Genomic DNA, 13,132 nt, shown 5'->3' with positions numbered 1-13,132 from the left:
TGTCACACACAGCACAGACAGCCTGATATGCTCCTGCTATCTATAGGGTGGCCGAGCTGTCACTCACAAAACTGACAGCCCGACACGCCCCTGCTATCAATAGGGCAGCTGAGCTGTCACTCACAGCACTGACAGTCCGACACGCCCCACTATCCATAGGGTGGCTGAGCTGTCACTCACAACACTGACAGTCCGACAGGCCCCCGCTAACAATAGGGCAGCTGAGCTGTCACGCACAGCACTGACAGCCCGACACGCCCCACTATCTATAGGGTGGCTGAGTTGTCACCCACAGCACTGACAGCCCGACATGTGACGCGCCCCTGGGCCTACTTGGTGTAGCGTTGCGCACGCGGGGACTACCCGGAGCCGGGCCTGTTGGGGGTAGTAGTCTCGTGGCGGTGACCTGGTCCGTGCCCAGGGAGTCAAACTGTGTGGCTGAGTAGTAGCAGTAGATGTTGGACGACTACGCCACCCGTTGAATGCAGCTATGGAGCTGCCGCTGCAGGGCAGACCGCTGAGGCCGGTGGTACGATTGTGCAGCGTAGATGGTATAACCCCCAACGGGAGGGGTATGGCCTCAGGGCAGCCGACGTGGATGATGGGGGTAGCAGGAACCACTCAGAGACGATGCGGTGTAGTTCAGGGTCTTTACTGGTGATAAAGATAGACCCTCCCGGAGTACTGGCTAGCGATCGGGGCCTGGTCAGTCTTTGAGCAGATGGGATTTCCCCTGGCCAGGCGGAGTTGTAGGCCTCCCCAACTAATTGTACTCTTCTGGCTACCTTGCTAGAGGCGGGTAAAAGTAGCCCACGTCCCTGAGTGTACCGTGTGGTGCTCACCCGTATGGCCGGTGACTCGGGGCCTTCTAGTGGCTTCCGCTCCACGACGGCGGTGCTGGTCCCACGCGTGTGACCGTGCCTTCGGGTTTCTTGGCCAGAGGACCTGAAATCCCCTGCCGGTCGGTTTCTGCTGCTGGGTAAGGATTAGTCCCCACAGCCTCGGACTCCGGGTCCGGTGGTAACTCTTCAATCAGGGCGAGCTCTTCAGCTGCCAGCCCCTGATTCCTTGTAGCACTGCTCCCACTGAGCTCCTGATCTTTCTTTCCTATAGCTGCTCCTCTTCTTAACTCTCCTTCTTAACTCCCTAACCCTGCCTCAGCCCCAGTTTTATATAGGGGAAGTTCTTCCCCTCCCAGGACTGGGCAGGAGGTGTGGCATGCATAGGATTCCTGACCAAGAGACCTCCCACCTGCTCTCAGACGTAATATCTCTATCACTGTGGCAACCAGACGCCTGGGGTGTCACATTCCCCCCTAGTGAAATTTAGTACTCCGGGACTAAACATATTTTTGTAACATAACAAATTACAAACAGAAACAACGCAATAAAGAAAAACATTAGGATGGTCACGGCGTGTCCGCAACCGGGTGCAGTTTTTGAGAAAAACAAAGGTGTCCATTTCACCAAAACAGGGAGACGTAACCAGGTAGGGGTCTGTCCTGCCCCGAGTCCTTATCAGTCTTTTAGTCCGTCCTGGGTTACGCTCCAACTATATGCACAAAGGATTCCCGGTAAATCCACCAAAGACTCCTACAAATAACTAGAAACACATAATTATACACAAGCAACAATAAACAGGTAAACATTAATAAAATAGCTTGAACATTTAGATCCTCCACCGTATGGGCAACTGGCCTCTAGTGACCCTAGTGGACCTACGGAGCTGGCTGACTGGTCCTGAGCTACAGGGTATAGGAGCTGTCAAGGGTAAACTGGGCAGCCGTCTACGGACTCTTTGGCTCACTAGGGGTATGGCAGGCTCACTATAAGCAGAGGGTTGATTCTCCTGGTCTGCTTGTGTGGGGTCTTCTGCCTCCTGGACCGGCTGTTCTTCCAGCTCTACCTGTGTCTCCGTAGGCACTTGGGATGCTGGTTGGAGGAACGTGAGGACGGGTACCACAACAGCACCATTGACTTGAGTCCAAGACCGAGGGAAGTCTCCGAGCACAGTACTAATCATATCTTCCCTTTCCTCTACGGGTCGAGGGTCTTCTTGTTCCTCTTCAGGGTTCCGTAGCTGTTCGGGACACTTCTTCAGGTGATCTCGGGATACAATGGCTGTGGTTTCCCCTCCGTCTTTACTGATTGTACAGATCTTTGGGTTGTCGTGGCTTGAGGGCAGTACGGTGTACGGGTCCTTCTCCCACTGGTCGTCCAACTTGTGGAGCCGTCTTTTCCTCTTCAAGACCTGCTCTCTGGGCACCAGGGGAACAGCGGGAGCATACTGGTTGTAAGTTTTCTCTTGTCTTTCCCTAGCTTGACAGAGACTTCGCTCCACGCTCTCCTGTACTTTCCGGTACTGCTGCTGCCTCTCTGTGTCCCAGTCTGCTTCTGGTGAAGTGTCCTCGGGTGTCAGGACTCCCATCTCCAGATCAACAGGAAGCTTACCAGGTCTTGCCCTAATTAGGTAAGCCGGGGTACAGTTGGTGGAACATACAGGGATGTGGTTGTATAGGTCCACCAGGTCGGGCAGCTTTTCAGGCCACAGACTACGTTCTTCCAGGGGCAATGTTTTCAGAAGATCTATCACCACCTGGTTCATTTTCTCACAAAGTCCATTAGTTTGCGGGTGATAGGGTGTTGTTCTAATCTTCCGGCAGCCATACAGGGTGCAGAACTCCTGGAAGACTTCCGCTTCAAAGGCAGGCCCCTGGTCCGTCAGCACCTGCTCCGGGTATCCGTGCGGACGGCAGAAGTGCTGCTGGAAGGCTCTAGCTGCTGTTTGAGCCGTTAAGTCCTTGACGGGGACGACAACCAAGAACCGGGAGTAGTGATCTACGATGGTTAACGCGTAGACGTAGCCACTTCTGCTTGGGGTCAGTTTTACATGATCCAAGGCTACCAGTTCCAACGGCTGTCTGGTGATGATGGACTGCAGGGGAGTCTACTGGCTGGCACGGTCCTTCCTTCTTAGGTTGCATGGGCCACAGTCTCTGCACCACCTCTCGATGGTTCCTCTCATGCCTACCCAATGGAACCGCCCGCGCAGCAGGAACTCCAGCTTCTTCCATCCGAAGTGCCCAGCTCCGTCGTGGTATGCCTCCATCACCATAGCTGCGTCTCTTCGTGGCACCACTACTTGCCAGATTAGTTCATGCGTCCGGGAGTTAACCATTCTGCGACACAACTTCCCCTTGTAAAGGAACAGTCGACTCTTCTCAGCCCACAGTTGCTTGGCTTCCTCCGGAGCGTCTGGGTCAAGGCGTGCATCTGGCCGAGTCAGCATCTCCTTTACCAGTCGGACGGCAGGGTCACTGTCTTGCGTCTCCGCCCAGTTGTAATGAGGTAATGGGTTGAACGTAGCGGATTGCTTACTCCTTACACGGTGGGAATACTGGATAGTCCCATGACAGTGGAACGCGGGGAGCTCAACTTCCTCCAGTTCCTCTGAATCTTCCCCTACGTCCGGTAGGTTCGGCATCCTGGACAGGGCGTCCGCGTTGGTATTGGAGCGTCCTGCCCGGTATTTGATTGTAAACTCATAGTTGGACAAGCGGGCCATCCATCTCTGCTCTAGGGCACCGAGTCTTGCAGTGTCCAGGTGTGTCAACGGGTTGTTATCCGTGTACACGGTGAACCGGGAAGCAGCGAGGTAGTGCTTAAAGCGTTCGGTGACTGCCCACACCACTGCCAGGAACTCTAGCTTAAACGAGCTGTAATTCTCAGGGTTTCTTTCGGTGGGTCGCAGTTTTCGGCTGGCGTAAGCAATTACCCGTTCCTTCCCCTGCTGGATCTGGGACAGTACGGCTCCTAGCCCGATGTTACTGGCGTCGGTGTAGAGGATAAAGGGCTGGCTATAATCAGGGTACTCCAGGATTTCATCCCCCGTGAGGGCCATCTTCAGCTGGCGGAAGGACTCTTCTTCCAGCTTCTCTCATTTGAAGGGTGGCTTCTGGTTCTTGGCCTTCCTGGACTGGCCTATCAGGAGGTCCTGCATAGGAGCTGCCTTTTTGGTGAAACCGGGAATGAACCTTCGGTAGTAGCCTACCAACCCGAGGAACTGCCTCACTTCCTTTACGCTGGAGGGGCTTGGCCATTCCTTAATTGCGGTGATCTTATCAGGGTCGGGAGCCACTCCGTCAGCACTCACCACGTGTCCCAGGTACTGCACCTTTGGCTTCAGGAGGTGACACTTGGAGGGTTTCACCTTTAGGCCGTAACTTGCCAGAGCTTCGAACACTTCCGCCAGGTGTTTCAGGTGGTCCTCGTAGGTCTTGGAATAGACGATGACATCGTCCAGGTATAACAGGACCGTCTCAAAGTTTCGGTGTCCCAGACAGCATTCCATCAATCGCTGGAAGGTTCCTGGTGCATTGCAGAGTCCGAACGGCATGCAGGTAAACTCGCTAAGTCCCATCGGGGTGGTGAATGCGGTCTTCTCCCGGTCCGCCTCTGCTACAGGAACCTGCCAGTACCCGCTAGTGAGATCCAAGGTGGAGAAGAAGTTAGCAGATTTTAAAGCAGCCAAAGACTCCTCTATTCTTGGTAAGGGGTACGCATCTTTGTGTGTGATACGGTTAATTTTCCGGTAATCTACACACATTCTCATGGTGTTGTCTTTCTTTTTGACCAAGACTAGTGGAGCTGACCAGGGGCTACAGCTATCCCTGATTACCCCAGCCTCCTTCATGTCTCTAAGCATCCCCTTGGCGTGTTGGTAGTGTGCAGGGGGTACGGGTTGATACCTCTCTTTTATGGGAGGATGGTCTCCCGTGGGGATGTGGTGTTCTACCCCCTTGACTCGCCCGAAGTCTAACGGGTGTTTACTAAACACTCTCTCGTACTCTCGAACCACCCGGTAGACCCCCTGTTTGTGGTGGGAGGGAGTGGAGTCAGTACCCAAATGTAGTTGCTGACACCAATCCTCCATTATTTTCGTAGAGCCGTTACCTTCCTCCGGGTGAGATGGAGGCAAGGGTTCCACAGACTGTATAGAATTTTGGTTGATAGTATATAATTTGGCTAGCGTAGCATACCGGGGCAGGTATACTTCCCTTTTCCCGATATTTATTATACGAACGGGCACCCTCCCATGGCGTACATCAACTACCCCCCGTGCTGTCAAAATGGTGGGCCTACTGTCTGAGTAGACTGGTTCTACCATGGCCTGGTAATCTCTACCTCTCAGACCAATAGCTGCCCGGCACCAAATCATCATTTCACTTTTCGGGGGCATGGCAATAGGGAAAGGGTCACACATTCTTACGCTACCAATCTCACCACCGGAGAGTTCCACCTGTTGCCGTCGCATCAGTGACCGGATCTCTTTCTGGAGCACTCGCTGCTGGCCGGAGCTGGCGTTCTTGGCAACCTGCTGTAAAATGAAAATCACCTCTGCAAGACAATTTTCAATCACATTAGTTCCTAGAGTTATCTTTGGGTGACTCTCGCGCTTGTCAATGTCTACAATGATCAGTCCCTGTGCTGCCAGTTCGACTCTACCGATTTTAATGGTCATTTCTTTAAATCCGATCTGTGGCACGGGCTGACCATTACTGGCGATGATACTCAAGTCGTCGTCTGGATAGCGGGTTATATCCGAGTCATTCCAGTACTGCTTGAAGAGCACGTACGGGATGGTAGTGACCTGTGACCCGGTGTCCAGTAGGGCACTCATAGGGATGCCATCCAGTACCACAGGCAAGACTGGACGTCCTCCCACATATTTGTCGCGCCAGTTCGATGGGCCTGGTGATCTTTTTCCTGGGGGTTGGCCCTCTACCCCAGGTTGTGCCAGTTTAAAGGACAGTACCTTGCCATATGTCCGGGTTGATTGCAGCGGCGGCAGATAGGTTGTCCGTCCTCGTTGTACCGGTCGCTGGGTCTTCCTCTGGCCGGTGGGGTCCTCCTTGGTCGACGCCACGGGATGTCCTCCGGTCCGGATGCCAGCTGGATCTTCCCTGGAGTGGAAACCTGTAAAGACTGCACAGTTCGGGTTAGCGCAGCAACGCTTTTAGCTAGCTCTTGGACCTGATGGTGCAGGTCCGGAGCCGGGTCATTGTTCAAAGCCTGCGCATCAGCCCCCACAGGCCCTGCCGACAAGGGCGCCGCCTCCTGGTGGTAAGTGATAGCTGGGCGCCTGTGGGTCACAACGCCACCCGGTGTCGGTTCTCGGAGCACCCGGATGGCTCTGTCCTTGAACTGTGCAAAGTCCAGATGAGGATCCTGTAAGGCTATGGCCCGCAACTGGGTTCGGTGGACATTGCAATATAGTCCCTCTATAAATTGCTCGGTCAACAGCCTGTCCTCGTTTCCCACGCTGTCAGGGTCGGTCTGCTTAATGGCTCTCAGGGCCTCTTGTAGGTTTAGTGCATAGTCCCTTATACTCTCATGTGCTCGCTGCTTGCACCCATAGAATCTAAGCTTAATCTCGGCTGAGGTGCGGGTATCAAAGGTGTCCCTCAGCCGGGTTAGTATCCCTGCGACAGTCCTCCTCCCAGGTGGCCAGGACTTTACCTCCCTTTGGGCTGCCCCGGTTAGTTGGGCCACCAGGATGCTCACTTTTTGCTCTTCTGTGAGGGGGTACACCTGGAAGAGGCTATCCAGCTTTTCTTTAAAGTCATTCAGGGTATGTGACTCCCCTGAGTACTGGGGTAGCCAGGCTGCTCCCGGGATACAGGGCATGGTGAAAGGCATGACCGCAGCAGCGGTGGCGCTGGCGGGGGTTGAGGCAGTGAAGCTCTCCTCCGTATCCGACATCTTTCTCCCCCCCTAGTGGACCGTGGCCTACCTTGCGATGATCCTCTTCCGTAGGCCGCGGCTCCGCAGTGGATCGTCAGGGTTGAGGACCTTCCGTCGCGCTCCTGTGACGTCGGCGTCTGCTGGGCTCCTTCCAGGACCTTACGCAACGTCCGGACGTGAGGCGGGGCTTCAGTTCTCGCGTGCTTTCGGAGTCCACGCCCCTCTTCTTCCCGCGCGGCGTCTTCAAGATGGCGTCCAACGGCGGGAAAACTCCACGGATGGCGGGAAGAAGGCAGAAGATGGCGCCGGATGGCGGGAAAACTTCGCGGATGGCGGGAAGAAGGTAGAAGATGGCGCCGGATGGCGGGAAGAAGGTAGAAGATGGCGCCGGATGGCGGGAATCTTCACCACTGGTAAGTTTGAACAGTCTTTTTCAGGCACGCAGTACCCGGTGGTTGCGGGCACGAAATCCTGCCGACTACGCCAAAAGTTGACGCGCCCCTGGGCCTACTTGGTGTAGCGTTGCGCACGCGGGGACTACCCGGAGCCGGGCCTGTTGGGGGTAGTAGTCTCGTGGCGGTGACCCGGTCCGTGCCCAGGGAGTCAAACTGTGTGGCTGAGTAGTAGCAGTAGATGTTGGACGACTACGCCACCCGTTGAATGCAGCTATGGAGCTGCCGCTGCAGGGCAGACCGCTGAGGCCGGTGGTACGATTGTGCAGCGTAGATGGTATAAGATGGCCTCAGGGCAGCCGACGTGGATGATGGGGGTAGCAGGAACCACTCAGAGACGATGCGGTGTAGTTCAGGGTCTTTACTGGTGATAAAGATAGACCCTCCCGGAGTACTGGCTAGCGATCGGGGCCTGGTCAGTCTTTGAGCAGATGGGATTTCCCCTGGCCAGGCGGAGTTGTAGGCCTCCCCAACTAATTGTACTCTTCTGGCTACCTTGCTAGAGGCGGGTAAAAGTAGCCCACGTCCCTGAGTGTACCGTGTGGTGCTCACCCGTATGGCCGGTGACTCGGGGCCTTCTAGTGGCTTCCGCTCCACGACGGCGGTGCTGGTCCCACGCGTGTGACCGTGCCTTCGGGTTTCTTGGCCAGAGGACCTGAAATCCCCTGCCGGTCGGTTTCTGCTGCTGGGTAAGGATTAGCCCCAACAGCCTCGGACTCCGGGTCCGGTGGTAACTCTTCAATCAGGGCGAGCTCTTCAGCTGCCAGCCCCTGATTCCTTGTAGCACTGCTCCCACTGAGCTCCTGATCTTTCTTTCCTATAGCTGCTCCTCTTCTTAACTCTCCTTCTTAACTCCCTAACCCTGCCTCAGCCCCAGTTTTATATAGGGGAAGTTCTTCCCCTCCCAGGACTGGGCAGGAGGTGTGGCATGCATAGGATTCCTGACCAAGAGACCTCCCACCTGCTCTCAGACGTAATATCTCTATCACTGTGGCAACCAGACCCCTGGGGTGTCACACATGCTCCTGCTATTTATAGGGTGGCTGAGCTGTCACTCACAGCACTGAGAGCCCGACATGCACCCTGCTATTCATAGGGCGGCTGAGCTGTCACTCACAACACTGACAGCCCGAAATGCCCCATCTATCTATAGGATGGTTGAGCTGTCACTCACAGCACTTACAGTCCGACATGCCCTGCTAACCATAGGGCGGCTGAGCTGTCACTCACAGCACTGACAGCCCGATATGCCCCCACTATCCATAGGGCAGCTGAGCTGTCACTCTCAGCACTGACAGCCCAACACGCCAGTGCTATCCATAGGTCAGCTGAGCTGTCACTCGCAGCACTGACAGCCCAATACGCCCCTGCTATCCATAGGGCGACTGAGCTGTCACTCACAGCACTGACAGCCCAACACGCCCCCCGCTATTCATAGGGTGGCTGAGCTGTCACTCACAACACTGACAGTCCAACACGCCCCCGCTATCCATAGGGCAGCTGTGGAGGCATCATACTTTATGAAGGGCTATGTGGGGGCCTTACATTCTGTGAGGGTGGCTGTGGGGTATCATGCTGTGTGTGGTGGGACATGTGTCATGCAAGGTGTGGGAAAGACTAAGTGCAACACGAAGGGATGAGGGGAAGGGAGCCCAGACACTAGGGAAAGGGGGAGTGGAGATTTCCTAGGCTGATCTGATATCACCCTGTCTCCCCTATATTGGTCCCTCACCAATTGCCACACAGGAAACTGAACCCTGTATTTTCCTAGACCTAGGTCCTGGATAGGGAAAGGAGGAATGAGCACTAGTTAGTCCCCACTAACAACTAAAGACAACAAGGGAGACAAATACGGGGGAAAGTAACTTAGCTTGAGCCGACTTCAGAGAGATTACACCACACGTCCTCTTAGCACCAGAGAGGAAGTAAGCAGACTGCAATAGCTCCAAGCCTTCACAAAGGAACATGTGAATATCACCGGCACCTCCCTGTAGCAAACAGAAAGTATTTAAACACCCAGGCCTGGGTGTCAATTAGCAGAAGGGAGGTAGCCGCTGGGTCTTAGGGTGGGACAGATCTAAGAAGGTGTCTGTAATGCCAAATGAAGAGATCTTCTGCAACCAACTGCAGGGCGACTGTCTGTCACATCTGACACACCTGTGACAACATCATACTGTGTGTGGTGGGGCATCATACTGTGTGTGGTGGGGCATCATATTTTGTGTGGTGGGTACTGTGGGACCCATAAAAGTGTTTACATGATGTATGGGAACACTAATGGTCCTGATTAAGAGAATATTTCTGTGTGGGGGCGCATATAAAGGACTGGGCAATGTTTTGGTACTGGCTTGGTGTAAAATAAAAATTACCGCGGTGCACTACACAGTATGTGTCCCTCTTTGTTATCTTTCATATATAGGAGATATGTGTAATCATGGAGATACATTGGTCTGCATGGGAGCTGCATACACAAAATAATAGGTGATTCTTAATTAGGACAAGCTGCCAAGTTGCTTCATGGTTTTACTAACAATGCCTTGAAGCACTAGAAAATCAGTTGCAAAAGTCTACATACCCTCGAAGTAAAGCTCATGCATGAATGTAACTAGCAACGCCATTAAATTTCTGCCTCCCAAGCATTTTGCAGCAGACGACTGTCATTATGCAACATCACACTGCTCCTGCGTAACACATCTGAACATGCAATAAATAATTCATACTGTCATCTGATTAACTCTTTCTCAGCCAGGAACAATCCCGCCGAGACGATCGCATGTTGGCAACCACGATGTCGTCACTTTGTGAATGAGACAGTTCTAAATCTTTAATACATGGTGAAAGATTGTGAGTTCCCTCCATCTGTAAAGTTATTGAAATCCTCCATACAGCTGTTTGTTAGCTTTGTATCCTTGCAGCGCTGGGGTCCTGGGTTCAAATCTCACCAAGGACAAACATCTGCCAGGAGTTTGTATGTTCTCCTTGTGTTTGCCTGGGTTTCCTTCAGGTTCTCCGGTTTCCTCCCACACTCCAAAGACATACTGGGAGCTACCGTTACATGTGCTGAAATCTAGTTTTCCTTCAGTCCTGAACAGCAAATCCACTTAGTTATCTGATGCGGCTGATTTACTAGCCAAGCTTACCATTCAGGGCTCAAGGAAAACTGAGTGACATCCCATGTAGGAGCGTTAAAGGAGAATTTTACTGCTGAAATTAGTGATACGATTCTATAGATCCTGATGTTACGATTAAAATTATACCAGTCTTGTAGTAATCCGATATGCCAGCGCTGAGAAATCAAGCTTTGAAGTCACATTCAAATTAGCCTGGAAGTGCACTGGGGGCATGATCTTGTTCTCTGACACACCCCCAGTTCACTTCTAGGCTAATTTACATATGGCTTCAATGCTTAATTTCTCAGCACTGGTGCATCAGATTATTACAAGAAAGGTATCATTTTTATCGTCGTACTAGGACCTATACAGCCATGCCACTAGTCTCCGTAATAAAATTGTCATGACAGATCCAAAGGCAGCCATATTGGTTGTCACCTAGGTTTCCTGGAAACCGATAAAACTATAAAGTAGTGTATTACGCATCTAGCAGGTTGCAACATTTTCTGCCTTCTTTTAATCTCCACCAAACACAATAAGAAATTTTTTAAAGTGTGAACATGTGCGAAGCTGATTCATAATATATAACACCAGTATGTCATAGGGTACAGTATAATGGTGTAGCAGAGCTGAGTGGGTTATTTCAATGAGGTTTCTGCTTTCCAGCCATACGCTTACTACATCGGTCACATCATAAAAGTGCAATTGACGAGGATCTGGTCACAGGAAACCCCACCGATCACAAAAGTGAAGTGATCTGGCACTGACAGCTTTCTCTCAGGTATGATAATTGCAGTAGTTTTCACTTGCAGTCCTATGTAAAACACCACAAATTACAATTTTAGGCTGCAATTAACCTGAGATCCCATTGCGACTGAGGAAGCTGAGATATAAGGAGCTGTTTGATGGCAACAGCTGGAGAACCGATGATCAATAATTCTTTTCTTTATGCACTAAAATAGTGTAAGAACCATTGCTAGGACCATGCAAACAGCTCCCTATATCTCAATTTCCTAAACACATGAGAGCTATAGGGGGTTAATTTTGCAGATTCTACACTTTCAGGATAGATAATTGCTCCCTTGAGAGGAGTAAAACAGCTGTATATATTAGTATAATGCCATCCTATTAGTTGTTCACTTACCTGGCATAGAGAGCAATGTGCAAATGCAGCTAACCCTGTGCCCGTGTCGTCCCCTGGTAGGTGCCCATTGATGTGCCACTAGTTCCACATGCAGAAGTCTTTATTTCCCAAGTCTATGGCTTCCTCTATACAGACACACTTACCATCCTGCTCTCCAAACCCCTTCCCTGCGATGTCTCTGGCGAGGATTCCCATCTATACTATACATCTTTCCACGAGACCCCTCCTCTGCCCACTCCTCCCCAGCCTCGTCCTCCTTGTGCCTGTACATAAAAATCACCAACGATTAATCCTTGGATTTTTGCTTTTCTTATGATTCCTCAAGCATAAACTCTTGCATCTAGATTACAACAACTCCTGGGAGTTGTAGTTCCTGTCTACAGGGAAAAGATAGAAACTCAATCGTTCTTTAACCTTAGTATGTTCTCTTTTCAGTAGCTGAATTAAAAAGCAGGAGCCGTAATTCCAGATGTCGAAACCACAAAGACTAAAGACAAATGTAATCTCTCAAGTGTAATCCGCCACATCAATTATATACTGAAAATATAGAGAGAGGCTTATGTATAAAATATTGTATGGCAAAAAATGGAAAGATAAATTGCCATATTATTAACCTAATGGGTACCGTATTATGGACCCAAGGCTCTGACAGGTCTTGTTAAAACATGGCACACCCCTTCCCAATTAAAGCCAGTCTTAAGTACACAGTCAGGGGTATAACTGTATATGTCGCACACGTGGATCGTGGCCTACTGTGCCATGGACCGGGCTTCCTGATGTTCGCTGGAGCTCCTGATGGTGGAGTCAGGCTTGGGCTGCAGGTAGCCACCAGGTAGCACTCCTATGCAGTCCCCGGTACTGCAGCTGCTGACCCTAGGGGTCAGGATCTCAAACATGGACACGGGCTCTGAGTCACTGGCAGGACAGGATTCGGTAATTGTTCAGACTACAGGGGGTTCTGGGTCACCGGGCTGAATGGACACTGACTCGGATTCACAGGCAGGATAGGATTTGGATACTGGAACAAGTTCCGACAGTACGGACTCTGGAACAAGTTCCGACAGTACGGACTCTGGAATAAGTTCCGACAGTACGGACTCTGGAACAAGTTCCGACAGTACGGACTCTGGAACAAGTTCCGACAGTACGGACTCTGGAACACTAGGACAGACACTGGTACTGGTTCAAGGACCACTGGAACGGTTTCACATTCGGGTAGCGCTAAAGCGGCTTCAGGCTCACGTACCGCTGGAGCGGTTTCAGGTTCACGTACCGCCGGAGCGGTTTCAGGCTCACGTACCACCGGAGCAGTTTCAGGCTCACGTAACGCCGAAGCGGTTTCAGGCTCACGTACCGCCAGAGTGGTTTCAGGCTCACGTACTGCCGGAGCGACTTCAGGCTCACATACTGCCAGAGCGGTTTCAGGTTCTGGTACCGCTGGAGTGGCTTCAGGCTCACGTACTGCCAGAGCAGTTTCAGGCTCACATACCGCTGGAGCAGTTTTAGGTTCACATATTGCCGAAGCGGCTTCAGGTTTACACATTGCTGGAGATGTTTCAGGCTCACGCACCGCCAGAGCGGTTTCAGGCTCATTTACTGCCGGAGTGGTTTCAGGCTCACTTACCACAGGAACGGTTTCAGCCTCACTTAGTGCTGAAGTGGTTTCAGGCTCACATACTGCCA

The 13,132-nt window shown here is 52.0% G+C and overlaps 1 protein-coding gene across 3 annotated transcripts in view; it reads right to left on the bottom strand.

The window, feature by feature from the left end:
- The window catches only part of LOC141162301 (glucagon receptor-like), a 73,206-nt gene extending 61,519 nt beyond the window's left edge, over positions 1–11,687 (bottom strand). The window contains exon 1 of one of the 3 annotated variants that reach the window (XM_073648265.1): positions 11,593–11,687. In XM_073648265.1, the coding sequence (XP_073504366.1) occupies positions 11,593–11,657 (65 nt within the window). In that variant the 5' untranslated portion in view covers positions 11,658–11,687. Of the gene's footprint in view, positions 1–11,449 lie in introns of all 3 variants that reach the window. The other 2 variants (XM_073648266.1, XM_073648267.1) reach the window with 2 other exon arrangements.
- Positions 11,688–13,132: the final 1,445 nt, after the last annotated feature.

The sequence above is a fragment of the Phyllobates terribilis genome, unplaced genomic scaffold (assembly GCF_046119375.1).
Source record: "Phyllobates terribilis strain yellow unplaced genomic scaffold, ASM4611937v1 Scaffold_9__5_contigs__length_417890890, whole genome shotgun sequence".
In the NCBI taxonomy this organism is placed as follows: domain Eukaryota; kingdom Metazoa; phylum Chordata; class Amphibia; order Anura; family Dendrobatidae; genus Phyllobates; species Phyllobates terribilis.
Note: the sequence above shows the minus strand (reverse complement) of the source record. Positions and strands in the feature narration are given on the sequence as shown.